Here is a 21,808-nt window from a genome sequence, read left to right as displayed (position 1 = left end):
AATCTGTTTGTAGAATGAATATAGTTGTTTTTCCCTGCTTGAATTCTACAGACCCTTGGCTCTCTTGGGGTTTTTGCTGCAGCCCCTGAGAAAAGAGTGTTTTAAATTTTTCACTTATTGAATGATTTAAAATAATCATTCAATGTTGCTGTGCAGTGTTACTGCTGGCATTCTTGATCATAGAGGAAATGGGAGCTTTATATTTGTTACCACTTTAATCTCAGTCTTCCACTCACAGAAAACTCAGCTTGGAAGTGTCTGGTGTCTTCCATGTGTGGTCTCATCACCTCCGTTTTTGTCTGACCTGATTTATGGGAAAATGTAACTACAGGTAGGTAGGTGCTGGAAGTGGCGGGGGTTCTTTCTATTTTTCTCCCCTCGGATACTGGGGAGGGTTTCAGACATCTTGTCAGACTATGATCTGGTAGAATATGTGTTTTTTGGCCTTTAAAGTGTTTCCCATCTCTATGGGGAAATGAAGAAAGAGGTGTGGTAACCTGTTCTGTATTCCTGCATTTTTGAATTGACAGTGATTATAGCTGAGATGGTGTTAATTCTACTGAAGGAACAAGCTCTTGTTTTTCTTCGTCTTTGTTTTTCATGTTATGTTCACATAGTATCTACATTTCCTAGTTGTCTGGAACCAATGCCTAGGCTTTCTTTCCCCTGCAGTGTGATCTTGGCCACAATGAAGGTGAATGGGGTGGGGTGTTCATTATTTATTTGGGGTTTGTTTGATTGTTTTCTTTTGATGATACCTATTTTTGTGAATTAAATCTTTTGTGGGGGAAAATAAAGGAATATGTGTGCTGTTTGTTTGGAGTTCCTTGAGCCAATCTCAGCTGAAATCTGAGTGTGTCATCATCAGAGTTGAGCCGAGTTCACTGTCAACAGGGCATGTGCACTTCTGAAATTCTTGATTAGGTGGAACCTTGTCTAGGAATGCCTAGCAGTTCTAAGGTGTAAGGTACTATTCTATTAATTTAAAATCATAGAATATTCTGAGTTGGAAGGGACCCACTAGGATCAAGACCAGCTCCTAGCTCTGCACAAAGTACATCATATGCCTGAGGGCATTGTCCAAATGCTTTTTGAGCTCTGGCAGGCTTGGTGCCATGACCACTTTCCTGGTGATCTTTGAGCTTTCTAAGGTATTTGTTCCTCCAGATTGCCCAAACCACAGTACTTAGCTGCAAGTTAACAGTTCGTGTATGGTGGATAGGTGCAGGACTAGGGAAAACCTCTTTATATAACCCTGCCCATTTGGAGAAACTGAGCATTCTATAGAGCTATAGAGCTCAGACTTTGGAAAGCTTTCTTTTGTGCTCATTCCCAAGCTGGGTTTGTGAAGTCATATGAATAGAAGACTCATATGCAAATAGTGATGTGATATTATCTTTTTGTCATGATTTTGATCTCTAATAGCATATAAACAAGTAAGACTCATTGTTATTACTTCTAGCTGCTTTTCTGATGGAATGTCTAATTCTTCTGATTTTTATCAGGATATTTTCCTGGATTCCAGTAGGGCTGTTCTACCTGAGAGCTGTCCTGACCCTGTGTTCTCCTCCAAGAAATGCCATGTTATCTTATGGAGTAAAAAATTGGTTTTTACTCTCTCTATTATACGATTGCGATATAGGGTACACAGAAGTGTTATTGCAACAAAGTCCCTTATGATCTTGTAGCAGGTCTTCCCTTTGATTGCAAAACCTGGGATGCAGACTACACTGTACAACCAAGACACAACATAATAAAACTCTGACTGTATAACGTTGCCATTGGAAGTTCTTTCTTCCTCAGTGTGGGAAGTACTTAGTAGGAAGATTTATACTAGGTGTAAGTAATGTATATTCTATTATGATTTTTGGAAACATTGTAAGTCCTCCTAGGGAACCTCTGTCTCTATCGTATTCAGCTATTGTGAGATGAAGAAACAAAAAGTATTAATCAGGCCTTGATTCTGTCAGTCAGACACATGAAAGCACTTTTTCCTTTTTCATTCAGACTCTATTAACAAAGACTCTGGCAGCAAGATTTCATCCAGTTGGCTTTTTACTACAGTAGGATATCACCTTGTCCATATGCCTTTTGTAAGAGTAGTCTTCTGAATCTCTAAAGTGATTTCCATTTATCTTTCTTTCCATTGTTCCAGTTTCTTCCTGTTGTTATTTTTCTTAGTTTTGTGAGGTCTAGATCCCATAATGTTTTTCTTCCCCAATTATTTTTTTTAAATCCCCTTCATATGGATGCACTTTCTGATGTTGTAATTGACAAATGTCTGTTGTCATCTTTGTTTCCTGGTCTTCTTTCTTCCAGGATGGGAGACATTTGTCATTGAGAAACCAGACCTCTGAGTAGCTTACTGATTTTTTACATAACAAGTTGCATGATAGATTATACTCTCCAGAAATCAGAGGATGTTCTAAATGACAACTTGGGCATTCCTCTCTCAGTGCTCAAAAGACAAGATTTTTTGAGATCTCTGTGCATTGAGTAAATAATTTAATTGTTTTTGTACTGCACTGGAAATCTTAATTTGTGTGAATGGTGATTTTATTATTTGATTTTCATTTGTTCAGAGTTCAGCTGAGTACATGGGATGCCACAGGGTTTGCTTGCCAGTAGGTAGCCTTGGCATGCTACTGTAGTATATGCATGAGCTTCTCTTTATTCACTTTTTCTTTCCTCCTTGCACTTCAATATCTTTCTTATTGCACAATACTGAGGTACATGTGCCAACAAGGGATGGAACATACATCTTTCTGTATTTATTTGGACAAAAAAATTCTCCAGTCTTGAGGGTCTGTGGAAAGTCATCTATGATAAGTTAGAAGCAGGTGGACAGAAATAAAAAACAAAATTTAGTGAAAAATTAGATTTTTATCTTGGCTTTATTTTATCAACTGAAACTTTTTCTGATATCTAGTATTATAGTAAGGATATATATATTTTGATGGTGTTAAAATATTTGGCAGTTCCCTGATGTAATAAATATTTTTTTCTAGGCTTCTGCCTGCACCGTATCTCATAAATCCCTGACACAATTTTTTATTATCAGAAAGTTTTGTCATATAGTCAGACTGTAGAAGAAAATTTATAAACTCATACATTAATGCTGTATTTGGTTAAATATCTTCTAGTAGTTAAATATTACCCCACTGCCCTGTTCTTTAAATGCTTCCCACCCTCAAACATGTGGATTATTCTGTTTGCAGTGTAATATAGAGAAGAGTACTTTGAAACAAAATAATAATGGAGTCCTTCCATTTTCCCCTTTAAACTGAAATAAACACATCAGCTTATAGCTCTGTTTTTTTTTTGCAAAAGTGACCATGAGTACCACTGTTAAGAATATTTTTGGCAGTTCTCTTCTGTATGCTTTTGTAATAGGTTCTTTAAAAAAATTACAAAATGACTTTGTTTACAGATAGCAGATCAGATGTTCTTTCATAGTGATTATCGGCCCCTTATCCGTGATGCCAACAACTTTGTCCTGGATGAACAGACACAGCAGGCTCCACACCTTATGCCTCCCCCATTTTTGGTTGATGTGGATGGCAACCCTCATCCTGCAAGGTATCAAAGACTAGTTCCTGGTCGTGAGAACTGCAGGGAGGAACAGCTTATTCCTCAGATGGGAGTGACATCTTCAGGTATGGAAAATTTCACTTCACTGAACAGTAGTCTATCTAGTTACCTTCAGTTGCTCTACACTTTCACTTTGTCCTTTTTCTTCATTTATGGGCATAGTAGTTCATGTAGTGTGGAAGAATTACAGTGTCTTTGGCACTGATTGCTTGTGACAATTTCATTTACAGTGTTGTCATCAATCAAGTTGGCACTAGTTGATGCTGCAACACCAGTTAGCTGGGAGTTTGTTTCATTACTGGAGCAATGTATAATGATGTGTTAGCTCTCAGTTATCTCTTTGGGATTAGATTTCCTGCTTTAGAAAACCTAGAAAATGGGTTGATCATCCACAGATCTGTTAGAAAAGGTAACACCTACAAGAACAGAAAAATGAGAAGTCATCTGAAAGAAGCAAAATTCTCTTCCTTTTTAGTTGGAGGCAGTCATTAATTTTAAAATTTGGTGATTTGATTAAAGAACCGAAGACTTGATAAAGATACAAAATCTAGAAATTGTGAAAGTTTAATTCTCATGCGCATGACAAGAGAAGAGCATGCATATATTGAGCCAATGGCTGGCTGTTGGAAATTGCCTAAAGGTGTTTCACATGGGTAGGGATGGAAAAACAGTGCCTACTTATTATGTGTCACTAGTTTGATATTAGTATGAATAAGCAAACAGTGACTGGTGAAAGTAGTTTAAATGTTTTAAAAACAAGCATTGTTAACCATTTGGTTATTCTTGAAAAGTTGTGAAAACTGACTGTTCTGGTAAATTGTAGTTTATATGTTCATGATACTTAAGCCTGTAGTGTGTCAGGCATTCCAGGAAGGATAACTCAGTGATTTTAACAAAAAAAAATCTCTATCCTTATTTTTAGACCTTAGGATTATAGGGCAGTGAATATTGAAGTATTTTTAGGGGAGCATTTACATTTCTTCCAAAATTACAGGAAGAAATGCCACCTGAGAAGCAACTGTACAAAGGAAACTATCCTTCCTGTTGAATGTGAATTTCTTAGCTGGTGGCTTTGAAACAACATTTGATTTTTAGGGAAGGATGTGACTTTACTTCTTTGTTACAGTTTAAGTGTGAATCCATTGCATTGTGAAATTCTCCAAATTTGGAAATGTCCTGGGCACATTCTTCAATATATCTTGAAATAAGTCAGACTCTGCACACAGAGTCAACAAATTTAAATGTAATATTCTGTCTGCATGACACATAAATGCCTATAGGAAGATGATGTCCATAGCATTTGATTTAATAGTGGGGAACCATCTGCCAGCTTGACAGGTGATAGAGATACACAAGACATTTTTCTACCTTTTTGCAATATAGCAACAATGCAGTTGTATGTAGACCTAAACAGTGTTTATATATTTTATATGTTCCCTTCCACTAAGGAAGTTCATTTTCTTTCTGAAGCTTTGTTATGGGATTTGATGCATCGCACTCAGAGCACTGACCATTTATTTCTTGTTAAGTTTTCTGTAGGGACTTCTAAGAGTAGGGGGAATTCAGATAGTCATATTTGATTTACTACTTTGATGAACATGAAGCTCCTTTAAACCAGATGTTTTGAAAAAATCAAGTATACACCAGTGTCTTTATTATTTCATTTAAAAAGAAACCACTTGCTGTTTCTTGCTAAGGCATTGTCTCACAGGCTAGATACATTAAAAAATTCATTTTGTTTAGATAGCAGTTTCCTTATTTAAGATCATTCTTGGGTTAATGGTATTATTTCCCATTGTTCTCAGTAGACAGTATGTCTGCTCATGAGATTGACAAATTAATCTGTCTCGCTTATGTGACTTAGAAAACATCCAGCTGTGGTTCTACCAGATCTCATTCCATTTTTCCAAGGTTCTGCTGTTTTAGGGAAGTTGACATCAATAACCTTTAAATCCTGAGAACACGATCTTAAATATTTTTTTCTGCATACTGATAAGAGATAGCAGCTTCTGTGCAGCCACACAATCAAAGCTCTTCATTTCATAGCTCAATTATTGTAATATCTAGTCTTTGATCTTGAAAAATGCAGTAAATGCTGTGATATTTCTTTGGAATCATGCTGGAAAAAATAATTTATATCTTGTTTCTTTGAACATTGTTATTCCTCATTACAAAGTTTGGCAAGTTCTGCTTCTCTTGACTAGAACTTCCCACCATTCCACTCCACCATCTCACTATTCTGTGTGGAGATATCTGACTTCTTTTTGAATCCGTATTGTAACCCCTGTCTTTTTCTCTGTACTTCTCTGTTGTTTGTGATCATTTTAAGTATGAAAACAGGTTTTGTGTTGTTCATGCTTCTGTGCAGTGTAGTTTGCTTGCTGCTCAGAAATACTAATATCACCTTGTAATCACTTCTTTGGAACTGTTTCCCATCTTCTATTCACAAGACCTACCCAAAAGGAGGTTTCTTGGCTGTTTTACATACCAAAGAAAATTACCATTATTTGATCTGTGTGGTCATTATGTCCATGTGGAGCTCAATTAAACATTTTTGCTGCTTGGTGTTCTACAGTCTAGATAATTATTTTCTAATTCAGTTAGACCTTCTTGATGTAGTTCTTTCATTGAAGCCTATAAAGTGTTTTGTAATGCATTTGAGGCAGGCTAATCTTGCATTTGAACAATTTGCATTGACTGAGCTGACAAACAACAGTTATATTAAGCTTCTGTGGCTTGCTGGCACTTGATCAAATTTAACCTTTTATTAGAAGTGAAATGCGGTCATCTTGACCTTGCTTCAGAAAGTATAATGCTCTCAAATATATAAAGACATGAAGTTGTCCTATTTTAAGCAATGGCTGTTAGAAAAATAACCATTAACCCATAGTTACACATGTGAGAATTTACTGTACTTATTTCAAAGCTAAAACTTAGATGAACTGTCTGTAACATTAATTTCCTAAAAATTTACATTTGTGTGTTGTTCTCCTGTATATTTTACTTCACAGGATTGAATCAAGTTCTTAGTCAGCAAGTCAATCAAGAAATTAGTCCATTGGATAGCATGATTCAAAGACTTCAACAAGAGCAGGACCAGAGACGTTCTGGGGAGGCAGGAACCAGTAGTACCAGCCGGATAAACAGAGGTAGGTCATGCAGGAATGGGTGTTTGGGGCTGGGAGTTGCAAAACATAAATCCCTTTGTATTGTCCATGATCTGTGCACTTTGTTGAACTAGTAAAAACGAGGTGTGGAGCTGTAGAAAACAGTACAGCTTTTCCATTGTCTTTTTTTGGCTTTTGCAAAATGTTGGCATTCTTAACATTACAGATCTATCTTTGTTACTATCTCCTCACTCAGGGAATTGCAGCATTCCCATAGAAGAAGCTACCCTACTGTTTAATCTGGAACTGGCCATCTAGTTGTTTGAAATCTGACTTTTTTGAAAACAGGACACAGGAGGAAGAAAAGTAGAAGAAACTACTTGTTTCTCTGCAAAGTTGCTCCATGTTTCAGTGTCTTGCACTAGAGTGCACAGTAGTTTTCAACACCTAAGAAATTATGGTTAGCAATCCACTGTAGTAAGCAGGATTAGTTTGTGTGTATAAGGGTAATGAAAAATGTTGACGTTTTGCTACTGTGTAGGTTTTCAAAGGCTTTTACATGTGTGTGGTTATGTTTTGGGGTGGTTTGGTTATTTTTAACCCTTGACGATTTGTTATTTTTTGCCTGTAAATTTTACAGCTCAATTCCTAATTTCGCACGTTGAGGCTTCCCTTTTTTGAAGGTATAAGATTGTTGAAGGAGCACACTGATTCAGTGAGATAGCTCACTGTTTTATAACACAGATCTTGAGTGCAGTAGCAATAATCAGCTTTGCATAAATGTTTTCAAAAGTATTTTTAAAGAAGCAGACATTTGCTTGACTTCAGATTGTTGGAACATTTGCTTCTTTTCAATGTGAATTTTTAAACAGAATGCTGCAGCCCAGTAGCTGTTTGTGCTGTGTTGTGCTGACTGTATAAACTGCTGAAATACTTATACTCAGTCCATATGATTTCTTTTGAAGTAATAGATCAAGTTATTTTTTCCATTTCATTCCAAGTTTTTCTTTTCAAATGCTTCCCTAAGAATTTCAGATCAAGAACTATTGCTTTTTGACTTTTTAGGATCTGTAAGCTCTACCTCAGAAGTACATTCCCCACCAAATATAGGGTTAAGGCGTAGTGGACAAATTGAAGGTGTGCGTCAGATGCACAGCAATGCACCAAGAAGTGAAATAGCCACTGAGCGGGACCTTGTGGCTTGGAGTCGCAGGGTTGTAGTGCCTGAACTGTCTTCTGGTGTGGCCAGGTAAACATAGATCAAGAATTTTGCTGTAGTGAACTTAATTAAATGGAACAGTTTTGGCATTCCTGTTGCCATTCACATCATCTTTTGTTTTCTATTTTGTCATCTCAAATTTCTTAGAAAATGTTTCAGTTTGAAATCACTTGAATTTGAAATCACTTCAGTTTGTATATCATTTGAATAATCTTGTAATTCCAGAAGGGTTGGGAGTAAAAAATTGTCCTTTTGAAGAGTGGAACAGTAATTAAGCTTGTACAGGCAATGTAATCTAGTTGCCTCAGTATCTACTGACTTGTAGCAAAAGATTACATGTTTTAATTCCTGTCATAATATTGCATTTTATGGCTGGGAATACTGATCTAAACTATTGGGTGCCTGAGATAAATTTTAATTTCCAAATTGGAACTTTAATTTTTTTCAGTAATGACTTCTTGTGATGAATACTTAAATCAGTAAGTCAAAAAACCTACCTGCCATAGTCAAGCATAAACTGCTCTAGTTTAATGAAATAAGATGAAAATATTACTTTGGAAAAAGCTAATTTTAAAGCCATATGCTAACCGTAAAGAGAAGAACTGCTGTTCAAAGAATGATACAGATGCTGAATGTCTATTCCTTGGTTTGGAATAGAGGCTCTCAATTGTAGTAATGTCCTTTAAAGTTAACATTTCAGTTTTCTTTTTTCAGTAGGCAGGAAGAATGGAGAACAGCAAAGGGAGAAGAAGAAGTAAGAGTGTATCGATCAGAAGAGAAAAGAAAGCATGTAATTAGTCACATTCCAAGAGAAAACAAAATACCTACTTTCTCTAAGGTAAGCAGTGCACCTCTACCTTATCACAGAATGAAGCATAAAATTTTATTGAATAAGTTGAGTCACATAAATTTACATTCCTCTTCTCAGTTTTAAATTTACAACCTGGGGTATGGGAGTTTGTTTACCTCCCCAGAATAAGGAAGCATGTCTGTATTGATGTTTCAATATGTTCTTATGTTCTTTCAACATGTAATAGTAAACAATGTGGATTGCTTTCAGAAGTGGGGGGAAATCCCTGCAAATCTGGTGTTAGGGACATGATTTGCTGTAGGGAGTCTGTCACCATTAATCAATACACCCTGCTGCTGTTGTCTACTGTTTGACGTACTGTCCTGTAGAAAGATTATATTAAAACTCAAGTCACAGTTCTTAACCTTAACACATTAAATGCATCTCCAAATAGAGAATTGGGTATTTTCTCTCATGGTGCTCTAAAAATAATGTTGTGGGCTGTTACAGGATATATCTGAGTCATGCTTTTTGCTAGAGCTGGGAGTACATTATCAGAAAAGATGAAAACAGGATAGATTAAGTAGAAGGAAATAAGTATTGTGAATTAAATTGTCATAAGTGACATGCTTTTTTAATATAACTTGCAAAAAACTTTGATTTTGCATATTCTTGCTGGTTAAAAAAAATGAAGGATATATACTTTATGTTCACAGAAAGAAGACGTAAAATTCTTTGTTTAAAATTAGTTTTATCTATGAATTGCACATGCTTATCTGTGCTTTTCTAGCTAAATAACCAACTGCTTTTGTAATTAAGGAAGTAAATTCTAGCAATGGTAAAGGAAAGCCCATGCTTTGAGTTTCAGATGCTTAATTTCTTTATTAAATTTATTACTTTTTACTTCAATTTCTTTCTTGTATTAAAATTCGAATGCATTGCTGTCTTAAAAAATTGTACTGATGCATTCTTTTCAGTTCTGCAGCCACCAACATTGTGTGTTTTCCCAAGATACGTTGAAAGAAATTTGTTCACTTTTGTCTCCGGTTTTTGCACGTAGAGGGGGGAAGCTTTATGCCATATGACAGGACTTATTAGTGAAATACCAGGACATCAGAAGTCTTTGTAACTCTTAGTTCTCTTTTGGGAGTAATAGAAAATGGGCTTGACAAATTCAGATTTTAACGAAGTTTTTACTTGTCTTAAGGGGATGTATTTTGGTGCTGAATTATATACTTTCTTTCAGTTTAATTAAACAGCTGCACTGCTCAAGGGTTTCTGGATTTTTTTCCCCTTGTCTTTAGCTACAGCCTTGTCAAAACATCCTTCCTGATAATGTACATTCATACCAAATTACCATTAAATTTCTAATAGGGTTACAGTTTTTTTCTAAAATATCACTAGGGCATAGAAGTTTAACAGAATGGGCTAGCTGGTTCAGCATTTTGTTTTTTGCAATTACTTTTATAATATCTTTAAAACAAAGAAACTTAAATGTTTTTTAAAATCCTGTTTAAAAGAAAACAACCTTAGTTCTCTAAACTGTAATGGCATCACTGGATCTTTTGAGCCCCATATTTTTATTGCAGATATTTATGTCCTTTAAATCCTTTCAAGCAGCTGCTACTTAGGAATAACTTCCTTCAGTTTCATATATTTACACCTGGGGGGTTCTGTGCTCTGCATTCCCAGAATGTGAGGGAGAGACAGCTTGGTAAATCCTTTAGTCACTTTCCACCTCTCTTCTGAGGAAATAAAAAGCCCCAGGCAATCATGGTCTTTTCATTTGAGTATGTCAGTAAATTTTCTATATAAAAATTATTGATATACTTAGTAGTACTTTCAGAGCACTTAAAGCCTTCATAAACCCTACTGAATACGTTTTTATGACATCTTGGAATAAAAATGTCGCATTCTACAATAGCTGATTCTTCATTAAATAGATCTCTTTTTGGAGGAATCAGACTGCTGAGAAGTGCACTAATTCAGATCTCTAGAGTGAAATCTCAAAGGGATTCAGAAATAAGTAGATATCCCATGGGCTTTAAATAAACACATTTCAAGAAGAAAAAGTTATTTGCTCTTGAATGATTGAATCTCACAAATTAACTGCTAAGATTTTCATGATTTTTGTTATTGCTTATGGTTAACATGAGCAACCTTTCTGCTCAGGAGGAGTGTCTCAGGAACAGGAAGAGTGAATTGGAATTGTCATTTTCTGTAGTGTTAACAATAAATTCAAATAGACACCTGGGAAGAGATGCAAGATGGACTGTAATCCAAAAACTTGCACAATATTTTTACGTTGTTTTAAATAGAAATTAATAACTTCATTATAGTTGCTCTTCTGGCGCTGTTGTTTTACAGTGACAGTGTGACTTTAAATACAGGCTGTGTAAGGTTGAAGATAAAACTGGAAAGCACAGTGTAAAACTGGAAAGCACAATGTAAAACTTTCTTTTCCTTGAGAACATCCAGTAGGTTTTGATTCTGATTCCTTGTGAGTTTTATTACAGCACTGTTGCAAGATTATAGTCCTTTTATTTCATAGTGGATTCTCACAGGTTTAATGAGAGAATTTAGGATCTAAAGGAGATTGAGAGCACCTCCAACAAAATACAGGGCATGACATTTTCTTCCAGTAATCTCTGGCCCTGACAACTACAGCATCAAGAGTTCTAGAAAATGTCTCACTCTATAGAACTGTCAGTTTCTCTGAGAGCAGAGTAAAACAAGGCTTGTATTTAAAACATTTTCTTCATAGGACTATTCAGTTGTAATTCATACCAGTAGGAAATACTGGTTTTTGAGCAACTTTTGAAATTTATCGGGTCTATTCATATAATAATGATAATGATGAAATAATATTTTCTTCTGTTCCCTTCTTCCGTTCTAACTGAAAGAAGTCAAAAATAAAGAAGTCAAATGAAAAGATGGGTGGGAATGAATGTTATTAGCATTTGGGATTGCAAGCTAAAGTGTAGGTCAGTAAGGAAGAACACAGAGCAGCTGCAAATACATTTTGAGGGGATTCTAAAATCCTGTTGCTAATTTTTAATACAGGGTCATTATAAGGTGTGTTAAAAGTAGTACAGAATTGTAGCTCAGTCCTTCTTCTTTAACAATATCTACAATTTAAATGAAAGTCACATAAGTATTCTGCTATTGAAAGCCCGTGTTTCTTTGACACAGGTCATATGGATAAGTGTTTGCAAATGATTGCTTAAGGGACTAATGGTGTTGGGGGGGAGAAACTAAAATCTTGGGTATTTTGACATGAATAGCATTGTGTCACTGACCTGCAAGCTGAATGACAAACTTGGTTGAACTTACAAAGTCATTGGTGAGGAATAAGGTTTTTTCTGTTATTAGCAAGAGCACCTAAAAAAGCAAACAGCAGAAACTTGAACCCCGATACGTTAATGAAAGGGGATAGAATGGAATTTTTGCATCTTCAGAATGAAACTGTATTTCAAATTACTTGTTTTCAGGAGCAGATGAAAGTTGAGGTAAATAACATGCTTAGGTAAATATTCCCAGTCCAAGTAATTAAGGGGATTAGTTTATTAAACTACTGGGATTAGAGCATCTTAATGAATATTTAAGAGTGTGAAATTTTTGTACACTAGAGGGTTGATGTGATGTGCGTCCTAGTAAAATGTGACAAAAAATGGAAATATTCCTCATTATCATTAAGTGGAAATGTTATGCCAAATTTTCAAGGAATTAACATGGGAAAATGTTATGGATGGACAAAAGTAGGCATAGGCCTTCTGTTGTGATGACTGCAAATGACTGTATTGTAAACTAAAAGAACCCAGGGAGGAGGAACATGTGCTTTGTTCTGCTGGAAGTGTTCCACCGAAATAAGTTTTTCTACTTACATGTTATTTAAATAATACTTCCAATTGAATCAGCGAGATGTTAAGAGGAAAATAATCTAAAGCTCCAAAGCCTAGCAGTTAGTGCTTAATGTCTGTTATCTTCACTGCTTTTGGCAGTTATTACTAATTTTTTACGTAGATGTGATGTGATAACAGTAAAAACTAAGTAATTACAGGCACTGATTCAGACTTGAGGAGACTGTGGAAGGGTGCTCTTTAGCCAAAGAGAAAATACCAGGGCAAGAGATCTATCTAATGTTGGGGGTCTGAAACAGGACATATGCCTGTGCCTTGCCCTTACTGAACTTTCTAGTAGAAGTTAATTCCTGTTGGCTTAAGGAAGGAGGAATCATTTTTGCATAAAAAATAGATGCTGCTGGTTAAGAAATACCATGAATTGCTACAGCCAGAGCTTCTCACAATTGTTTCAGCCCTGTATGAAGCTGCAGCAAAGCTGTGCTTCCCAATGGTGTGAGTCATAAGGACCGTAGCATGTAGTGTGCTCTGAGTTGTCAGGACACCACTGGCTTTCCACCGTATCTCTCACAAATTATGTTACCAAGACCTCCAGCGGTGTCCAGTATGCCTCTCAAATACAGGAAATGCCATCATTTTTATTTCACAGAAAAGCTGTTGTGACAGGAGCTGTAATTTCTGGTGTATCAATAGATGTGCTCTAATACTGACTGGAAGCCTTGGACAAGGTACTTGTCAGCATAGATGACTGTTCATAGAAGTATTTAGAGAGAGAGTGATGACTGAACCTCAAATCATTTCCCAGTCTACCATTAGAGTACAATTTCAAGCTCTTTCTTAAGGTTATATATTGAGGGAGAAGAGGCATCAGCTGTGTTACCTCAGTTATAGTTGAACATGCTGGTGATAATTACATTTTGTAAAAAAACCCCTGTAGTTCTTTATAGTTAAACCTTCGCGTTCAAATCCACACCTCCCCCAAATAAATGAAGTTCTGCCTTACAGCTTTTCTTCAGATTTTGAAAAGCTAAGTTGAATAGGAATGATGTTAAAATATGTTTTTTTGGCAAGGTGAGGCAATTGTATACCCTATGGCCCCTTTTCTCATCCCATCTTGAGCAGTGGGTTTAGACAAGGTGGCATCTAGATATCCTTCCTGACTTCATTCTATTGTTCTGTTACTCATGGATAAATACATGTGGTTTTGTTTTCCTGATTTTTTTTTTTTCCGTGTTCTTATTTTGACATTGTGCATCTTTCCCAAAGCAGTTTGTTACCCTTCAGCATCACTGTGACCCAATATTTATAGTGATATTACTTTTTTCTACAAAGGAAGGGTTGGGGCAGAGGGGTTGGGGTGTTGTTTTCTTCCCTCAAGCTTTGAACTGCCAAAAGAAAAGAACTCTTTTCAAAAGCAAAGAGTAATGCAATGCAAAGTGCTTCAGTTTTCTATGCATCTGTAGTTCTACTGGAGTAGGAAAAGCTGTATTTATGATAACTGTTTGAGAAGCCTCACCTCTGAAGAGAAACAGGGATTTTCTCTTTTGTTTCTAAAGAGAAGACATGAACATTGCAGTCAAGCTGTAATGTAGCTTCTGCAAAATATGTCCCCCTTATTGTAAGGGATACTTGACTAATTTGTTTCATTGGGGTTATGTGATTCCATTCTGTTGTCCCTGCTTTCCCTACTATGTTTCATGGTGAAAAAGTCACAATTCAGTAGCGGAAACAAGTTACTATAATGCTGGCTTTCATGACCTCTTTGCTTCAGTAATGAATCTTGAGAGCTTGATGAGAAGTGAGCAGCCCCAGAAGGCTGAAGGACAGAAGAGGCTGTGTGATAGGCTCAGCCACTGGGTTTAGGGCTGCCTTGGAGCTGTTCTGGGTCAGGTCAAAGCAGCTTGAGGACATCTGGCGTGTGCTGCCAGTTTGAATCCAGAAGGAGGAATGAGTGCCCCAGGTCTCAAAAGTCTTGGGCAATGTTAAAATGCTGATAGCTGAACAGTCCCATTAGAAATGTCTCTGGTAGCTGTGCTGTCAGTGATAACTTCCCTAACTAGACAGAGGGACAGAACAAGAGAAGCACATGAAAAGAACATAGAGCAGTTTGTGTTGGTCCTCTGTGCTTCGATGAAAACTGGAACACAAGTGGTGTACAGAGTCGTGTGCTGGCTTACTTTACAGAACTGTTGCAGTCATGCTTGCAGAAGGTGTGTTTATCTTCTAACAGAGTGTGGGAAAAAAACTAGTTACTGGACTCCTGCACTTTAATGATGATTGTTGTGGCTAAGGAAAATGAAATCTTAGCTACAACTGTTGTTTAGCCAAGTTTTAGTACAGCTTTTACTGTAAAAAGCAGGAGTTATTTTCCTCAACAAGAAAATCTAACCCAGTGAACCGGCATTTATCATACATAATAGAAAAGTTCTTCTCTTTCCTATAAAAGAAAAAAGTTCAAGAGGAATAAGTACAAGCAGTCTGTTCTACTAGAAGACTGTCAAAGTATTAGAGCCTTTGTTTTGTTCCAGTTCTGCTTTCTTCATCTCTGGGACTGGTTTTTCTCAGCTATTATCAGCACCTAATAGATATCCGAGATTTTCTTTGTGGCAGAATGATAACACTGGGGAAGCGTATCTCTTTTTGTGGCACCTAGGACTGTGCCCAGAAATTATTTTGTTGGATCTGTGCTAGAATGGAGTTTGACTATACATGCCCAAAAAAAAAAAAAAAATACCACAAAACTCTTGAAATTGAGATCATAACTCTTGGGGTTTTTCCCAGTGATTGCAGACTAACACAAGATTGTGCACTTGGTGTTGAGAGCAAGTGTTTGCGTTATATATATTCTACAGAAGAATCAAAATCTTTCTTAGTGCTGGAGCATGAAGTGTTTCTAAATTACAGCTTTATTTCATTCTTTTAAGCTTCATATTCTTTCAAACTGACTCATTCATTTGAACTTTTCAATGCATCATCATACTGTTTGAAGGTCTGTATTTGCTAACAGTCATTTCTTTATGTTAAGGGTTGTATTGCTGTACAGGTTTCTTTTCTAATACATCTGACCCCTTGGCTGCAAAATAACACTCTGAACTTCTGTGTAAGAGTCTCCTTTCCTTAGCCATTTTTAGTGTGATTCTAAGCTTTTAGAAGCCCTTAGCACCCTATCAGTAGTTATGTTTTAGTCCTTATTAGCTGACATGTATTTTGCAGAGAATTAATATTTTTAATAATTACAGATGTAAAAATTGTTTTGTGTCTGGAAAGACATTTAATTATTTCCAGAATACATGGAACTGTTTGGTGCTTATATTCATTCAAGTACTCGTGGTGTGTTTTCTTCAACAGCTCTTTAATTTTGGACTTGTAACTTTTTGCCAATGTAAAAATTGCTTCCTGGAATACTATTAGTAAAGAAAATATTATGTATTAAAAAATGTACACTCAAGAATTATGTATTTTGACTTGTGTCTTCACAGAACCATTCTCATGATAATTTACTAGACACTAGTGACTCAAAGAAACAAGCAGCTAATCAGCACAACTACCGTACGAGATACGCTGCAGAAGAAACTGCAAGGCCTGCTGAAGAGCTGGAAAATGGACACAGTTCTTCAGATGTAAGATCCTTATTCGTGAGGCAGACTTACATATTCCATTTCTGCTCATTAAACTCCTGCTTCAGCAAATAAAACATTGTTTCTAGTGGAAACTCAAGTTACATTTTTCATTGTGCATTTCCTTCCACTTCTTTAAAAAATTGTATTAGGTTTGCACATGCTGTTGTATATGTTTAGCTTTGACTTAAACAGTAATTAACAAAGGACAAAAAGTGCTCATTTGTAAGGTTTCTTTTTTTTTTTTTTTTTCGAAGTGTATGTGCAGTTTTAAAGCCCAGTCAGCACGGCCTATGTGGCCTAGCAATGTGGTCACCAACTTTAGGTGACCCTGCTTGAACAAGGAGGTTGGATAATATGACTGCTAGAAGTCCCTTCCAGCCTCATTTGTTCTGTGCTTCTGTAACTAAGGTAGAGAATGAATGAGGAGTACATAAAATTAACATTGGTTTTTGTTTGATATTGGAAAGATGTGGAAATATGACATTAGAAACACTTGAAATAATTTTTTGAGAAGGTAAGCTAGCCTTGTCAAATGTTGATGAAAAATGTTGCTCTACACTACATCTAGCCAGGTGTAGTTATCTTAATACTTTTTTATATAAGTCTACAAAAGTAAGGGAATTATCTGCAAACTAAAACTAGCCTTTTTAACATAAAGCTAGAAATGCCAGATGTTTATAACACATTTAAAGGCTAGAAAAGTTTTCATTGTATTGTAACAATTGTAACAACTATTATAACTTGAGCTCTAAAGAAAATGCTTTTTTTTCCTCTGCCTCCCTCTCTGCCCCTTCCCAATGTCCTTTGCTCTCCTTATTAGGAAGGGGAAGTAGTTGTTGCTAGCGGTGGAACATCAGAAGATGATGAAAGAGCATGGCACAGTGATGGTAGTTCTAGGTAAGTGACTATAAAACCTACAAAGAAAATTCTTGCCAAGAAATCTTTAATAATTTTTGCTGTAAACAGTTAACTAACACTTGTGCAGATCTAGAAGAAAAGTGAACAAGAACATGAAACTATCAGGATTTCATTTTCAGTCATATTGCTAAATAAAATTTATGGAAGATTTTTCCTTGTTAGCTAGAAGCAGAATTGTTTTGCTGGAAGGTATTTCCTTTCATGCACACAAACACTTCAGGCAGATAGTAGTAGTTTCCTATGGCTCTTGGTCTGACTTGTGATCCTTGGTATGAAATTAGAGAGCGAATAAAGCATCCTTTATTTTTTCATTCAAAGCTATTCAAAACCAGAAGACTTGAAAACAATATCCAGACTTCAGTGTAAATCGTCTTGAATTGATGAAGTAAACAGTGTTTACTTCAAGGGATGCTATAATTTAAGCTTCTTGAAAGACCAAATGATGTCAAGGCTTTTGTTTTACTATCATTTAGATTGTAGATAGAATAGAGGGTTTTAAGAATTAGGTTTTTAACTATTAAAACATTCTAGTTAGCTAGACTGTTAACTGTAATCTTTTATTGGGTTATATTGTATAATACAGTGCACTTTTTAATTTTTTCTTTGTTGTATCATGTATAGTGACTATTCTAGTGATTATTCTGACTGGACAGCAGATGCAGGAATCAATTTGCAACCACCAAAGAAAATTCCTAAAATTAAAACAAAGAAAGCAGAAAGTAGTTCAGAGGATGAAGAAGGACCTGAAAAACAAAGGAAGCAAATTAAAAAGGAAAGGAAAAAGGGTATTGAGGAGAAAGATGGACCATCAACATCACCAAAGAAGAGGAAACCCAAAGAAAGAAAACAGAAGGTTAGATGTTCTTTGTGTCTTACAGGTTTCTCATTCCTGCTGACTTAGAAATAATTGGATGAATGATTCAGTTACATATGCAACTTAATATTGTCTAATTGTAAAACACATCATGACTTCTACTCTTAACAAATGATAATTAAAGACTCTTGCAAGTCAAATGATAGATGGCTCTAATGATAAGCTTTCCAAATATGTTATGTTTGACATAAGGAGCACTTCTAATGTCCTTAGCACTATCCTTGCTCACACCAGAATCTTCCTGTCTGTGGAAGTAGAGTATTCAAATTCCAATACAATTGAGTATTGGTATTAAATGCCAGTATTTTTACAGCTGTGCTGACTTTTCTCCCTATGTAATTGCAATTTCTTTTAGATCTGCACAACCATGTCATTTTTTTCTGTCAATTCTATAATATATATTTGCATTATGCTTGCTACTGTTGACTCTATCAAGGGAAATATGACTTGATCAGATTTTGTTGTTGTCTGTATTTTTTTTTTTTTTTTTTGCTTTCTGATATAATGTAATTAGAGTTTAGATCAGTAGTTAGAAATTTTCAGTGACTTCAGTAATTTTCAGTGTGTTTTTTGAGAGCTTGTTTTGTTTTTAATTGTTAGATTTGAAAACTTCACTCTTCTTTCTCTCTTAACGGAGACCAGACATGATCTATCTAGTAGATGCTAATTGTTTTTGCAAACTTCAAGCTTCTATTTTTGCAGTACCCAAGAAAGCTAACTGTATCATCTAAACTAATACCTGTATTTTTTTTTTTATTAGATTAGGAGTCCTCAGCATTCTTTAAGATCATTAATTCAGTGCTTGTAGCCCTCATTAGAAGGTAGACTGACAAAACAGCTGTTTGAACACGGAGGTTGGCACAGTGTCAGATTAGCTGTGAATCTCTGGTATGGCATATGTGATGTCAGGTAGTAGTGTTTATCCTTTGTTTAGGCTACTTTTTGTGTAGTGTACACAGTCATTAGTTGCACTATCAATAGCAATAGTATATTGCTGTTTACACAGTCTGAAATCAAAAGAAGGTATCAGAAGGAATAAGAAAGCAGATGAGAAAAATAGATGGTGGGGGACTTTTTAAATGATTGAAACCTCTAATTTAGCTTCTTATTATAAAAATAAAAAGCTGGTTGTGAGCCTAGTATTTCCACTTAGATTAAAACTAAGCTGACTGTTTTGGGGAATCTTGCATCCATTTTAGTCCCAGTTATGGAGATATGGGACATCATTGATTCAAAGAGTGTCAGGCCTAGATATTTCAGACTTTTAAAGCTGACCTGCTTATTTCTTGAGTCATAAGAAAATATGAGGCTGGAAGTAATTGCAGAAAATCACCTCTCTTTCCTCTATCCCTGAGCAGCATTAATTATACCTGTCATTCCTGACAGATGTTAGTCTTTGAAGTTTCTTGTGGTGGATATTTGACCTCCTTACTGAGCAGACAGCTCATAGGCCTTTCTGGTAGAAAGTTCTTCATTCTGATCCTGATTCAAAATTAGGTCTTATCATTGGGGAAAGAAGTTTTGACTGTCTTTGTAGCCACACACAGGATCTTGAAAAAGGAGTAGAGAAAAATTGACGTTCATCTCTAATGTATGGGTTTCATGATCTTGAGTGGTGCTTATATTTCTAATCCCCCTCTACCAAAAATCAGTCTAAGAAATGATAGTGTAGTGAAGAAGGACAAGGAAGAATCACCCAGGATGATCAAAAGTGCAGTACTTTTTTTTTTTTTCTTTGGGTCAGACACAGAGATTGACGTAGAAGGGAGAGCGTTTGGAAGAGATATGATGAAAAAACTTTTTATAAAACTATCATGGTTTAGAAAGGAATGAATGCAGATTGATTTCCTTCCTTATTTTGTTACAGTGAGATGTAGCACCCAATGACATAGACATAAAGCTCAAAAATGTTTTCACATTCAACATCCTGCTTACACCCCAAACCCATCTGAGCATGTAGTCAGGTAGAGGAACTAATTACTAAAGGATTTAGTAGAGCTTCAGAAATTATTAAAGTCAGTGGGAAAAGTCCCTTCCTGATGAGTAACTAAGATCGGGCTTGGCTTCCAGAAAGTTTTACACTGATGATTAATATGTAAAGTTACAACAAGGGAAGGTTTTCTGGTTAAAGGCTGTTTACCCTCCCATAATTCATCTGTTAGCTAGACACTTTGCTCTGTCACAGTGTATCAGTTTTTTAGCGAGACAGACCTGCTTGAACCACAGAATTCACAAAGTGCTTCTATATGTTATTGACTTAGTACAGTGGAGAGGTTCTATTTTGGTGTTTTGTTTTTTTTTTTAAGTGGGATTTTGTTTTTTACTGTATCTATGCTTTTTCCATGATACTCACTGGTGCAATCATCACAGTACTTCTTGTCATATGAAACCGCATTTGAATTGGTGTAATGGAATTACACATGGCATATCCTATTTGCAGTCTGGAGATGCAGAGTCCTCCAGCAGTGGCTGTATGAAGTGGATTTCTGTACAGCTGTCCAGGATTGCTTTCTGTAGACATACACAAGATCCGATTAAGAATTTCAAAGCACCCTTGCTTGAATGGTTGTACAAACCCTTGCTTAATCTGACATATTGGATACAGACAAGCAGTGTGCACCTAGGACCAGCAACTGCTGAGTGTCATTGCTTACAAGTATGTGATGTGGAAATACATTCTGAAAATGCAGTTCCACATCACTTTAAAGTAAGTATGGCAGTAGGTAATGTGGATGTACCCAAACCAGGTAATTTTCACATTATTTACCTCATAAATCTCTTCCTCCTTGTTTTGTGCAATGTTCCTTAATTGGAGGCAGCTGTATAATTTTAGTGCCTTTTTGGCCAAGGCAGCCATGTGAATTTTGTTCAAGAGAATGACATGCTTCATTTTATCTTTTTGGGTATGAGACATAGTTACTGGACTTATTAAATTCAGGCTTTTTAGAGTTCGTCCCCACACACCCCCAAAAAAACCTCAAAAGGCAGTTAAGATTTATCCTCACACTAGCAATAATTTCATACTAATCTTCTGTGTATGTTTTCTTCAGAGGCTGGCAGTAGGAGTTCTGGCAGAAAATGGTTTGACGCTGGAAGAATGGCTGCCTTCAGCATGGATTACAGACACTGTTCCTCGGCGGTGCCCATTTGTCCCACAGATGGGGGATGAGGTATTGTAGTTTTTCCCTCTGTGGCCTTGCTTCTTTCAGCTTGTTTTTGCCTTTTGTATTTTCGTCTGTTCATTTTTTCCCCAGAGACTTAAAATATTTTGCATTTTCTTAAAAACATTCTTTGATCTGGATAAAATTTGCTTTCTCTTCCTTGTACTTAGAAAATATTCTCCATAGTGTTGCTTTGAGTTTTTATTATTATTCCATGCTGTTGCGCTAGTGTTCCTTTTTTGTATGGCATTCAGTGTGTTGATTTCCTTAAGACACCTGTAGACAAGTTGTGTGAGGTGATTATGTTGTGAAAGTATTCCTTAATTGTAGAGCATTTGGTATCCTGAAGAACAGATTAGAAATGAGGTATTAGATTAAATCTGGAAAACATACTTCAGTTTGGGACTTGAAATAAAAGCCAGGCATGAAACCTCCTGGGGAAGGTTGTGGGGGTTTTTTGCTTGGTGTGATTGTTTTAATATAATTTAAAAAAATAATTTATTCTGAAGAAAAATTCTGATATTGTCCTTATCACTTGTGTTCCTGATATTAAAAAAATTCTGGTAGTCTCTTACAATAGAAAACCACGGGAAAAGTTTTGTGTATATGTATTTTATACAAACCAGACTTTAAATACTTTATAAACATGACCCAGATTTCTCAAAATA

The 21,808-nt window shown here is 36.0% G+C and overlaps 1 protein-coding gene across 1 annotated transcript in view; it reads left to right on the top strand.

Moving 5' to 3' along the window:
- PHIP (pleckstrin homology domain interacting protein) overlaps positions 1-21,808 on the top strand; it is a 101,311-nt gene that overhangs the window by 56,207 nt on the left and 23,296 nt on the right. The window contains exons 17-24 of the mRNA XM_062489830.1: positions 3,431-3,656; positions 6,603-6,740; positions 7,764-7,947; positions 8,632-8,755; positions 16,047-16,187; positions 17,008-17,084; positions 17,727-17,958; positions 21,030-21,149. Of these exons, the coding sequence (XP_062345814.1) occupies positions 3,431-3,656; positions 6,603-6,740; positions 7,764-7,947; positions 8,632-8,755; positions 16,047-16,187; positions 17,008-17,084; positions 17,727-17,958; positions 21,030-21,149 (1,242 nt within the window). The remainder of the gene's footprint in view (positions 1-3,430; positions 3,657-6,602; positions 6,741-7,763; positions 7,948-8,631; positions 8,756-16,046; positions 16,188-17,007; positions 17,085-17,726; positions 17,959-21,029; positions 21,150-21,808) is intronic.

This window comes from Cinclus cinclus, chromosome 3 (assembly GCF_963662255.1).
Source record: "Cinclus cinclus chromosome 3, bCinCin1.1, whole genome shotgun sequence".
Classification (NCBI taxonomy): domain Eukaryota; kingdom Metazoa; phylum Chordata; class Aves; order Passeriformes; family Cinclidae; genus Cinclus; species Cinclus cinclus.
The sequence above is the reverse complement of the archived record's forward strand: the minus strand, read 5'-3'. Positions and strand labels throughout refer to the sequence as shown.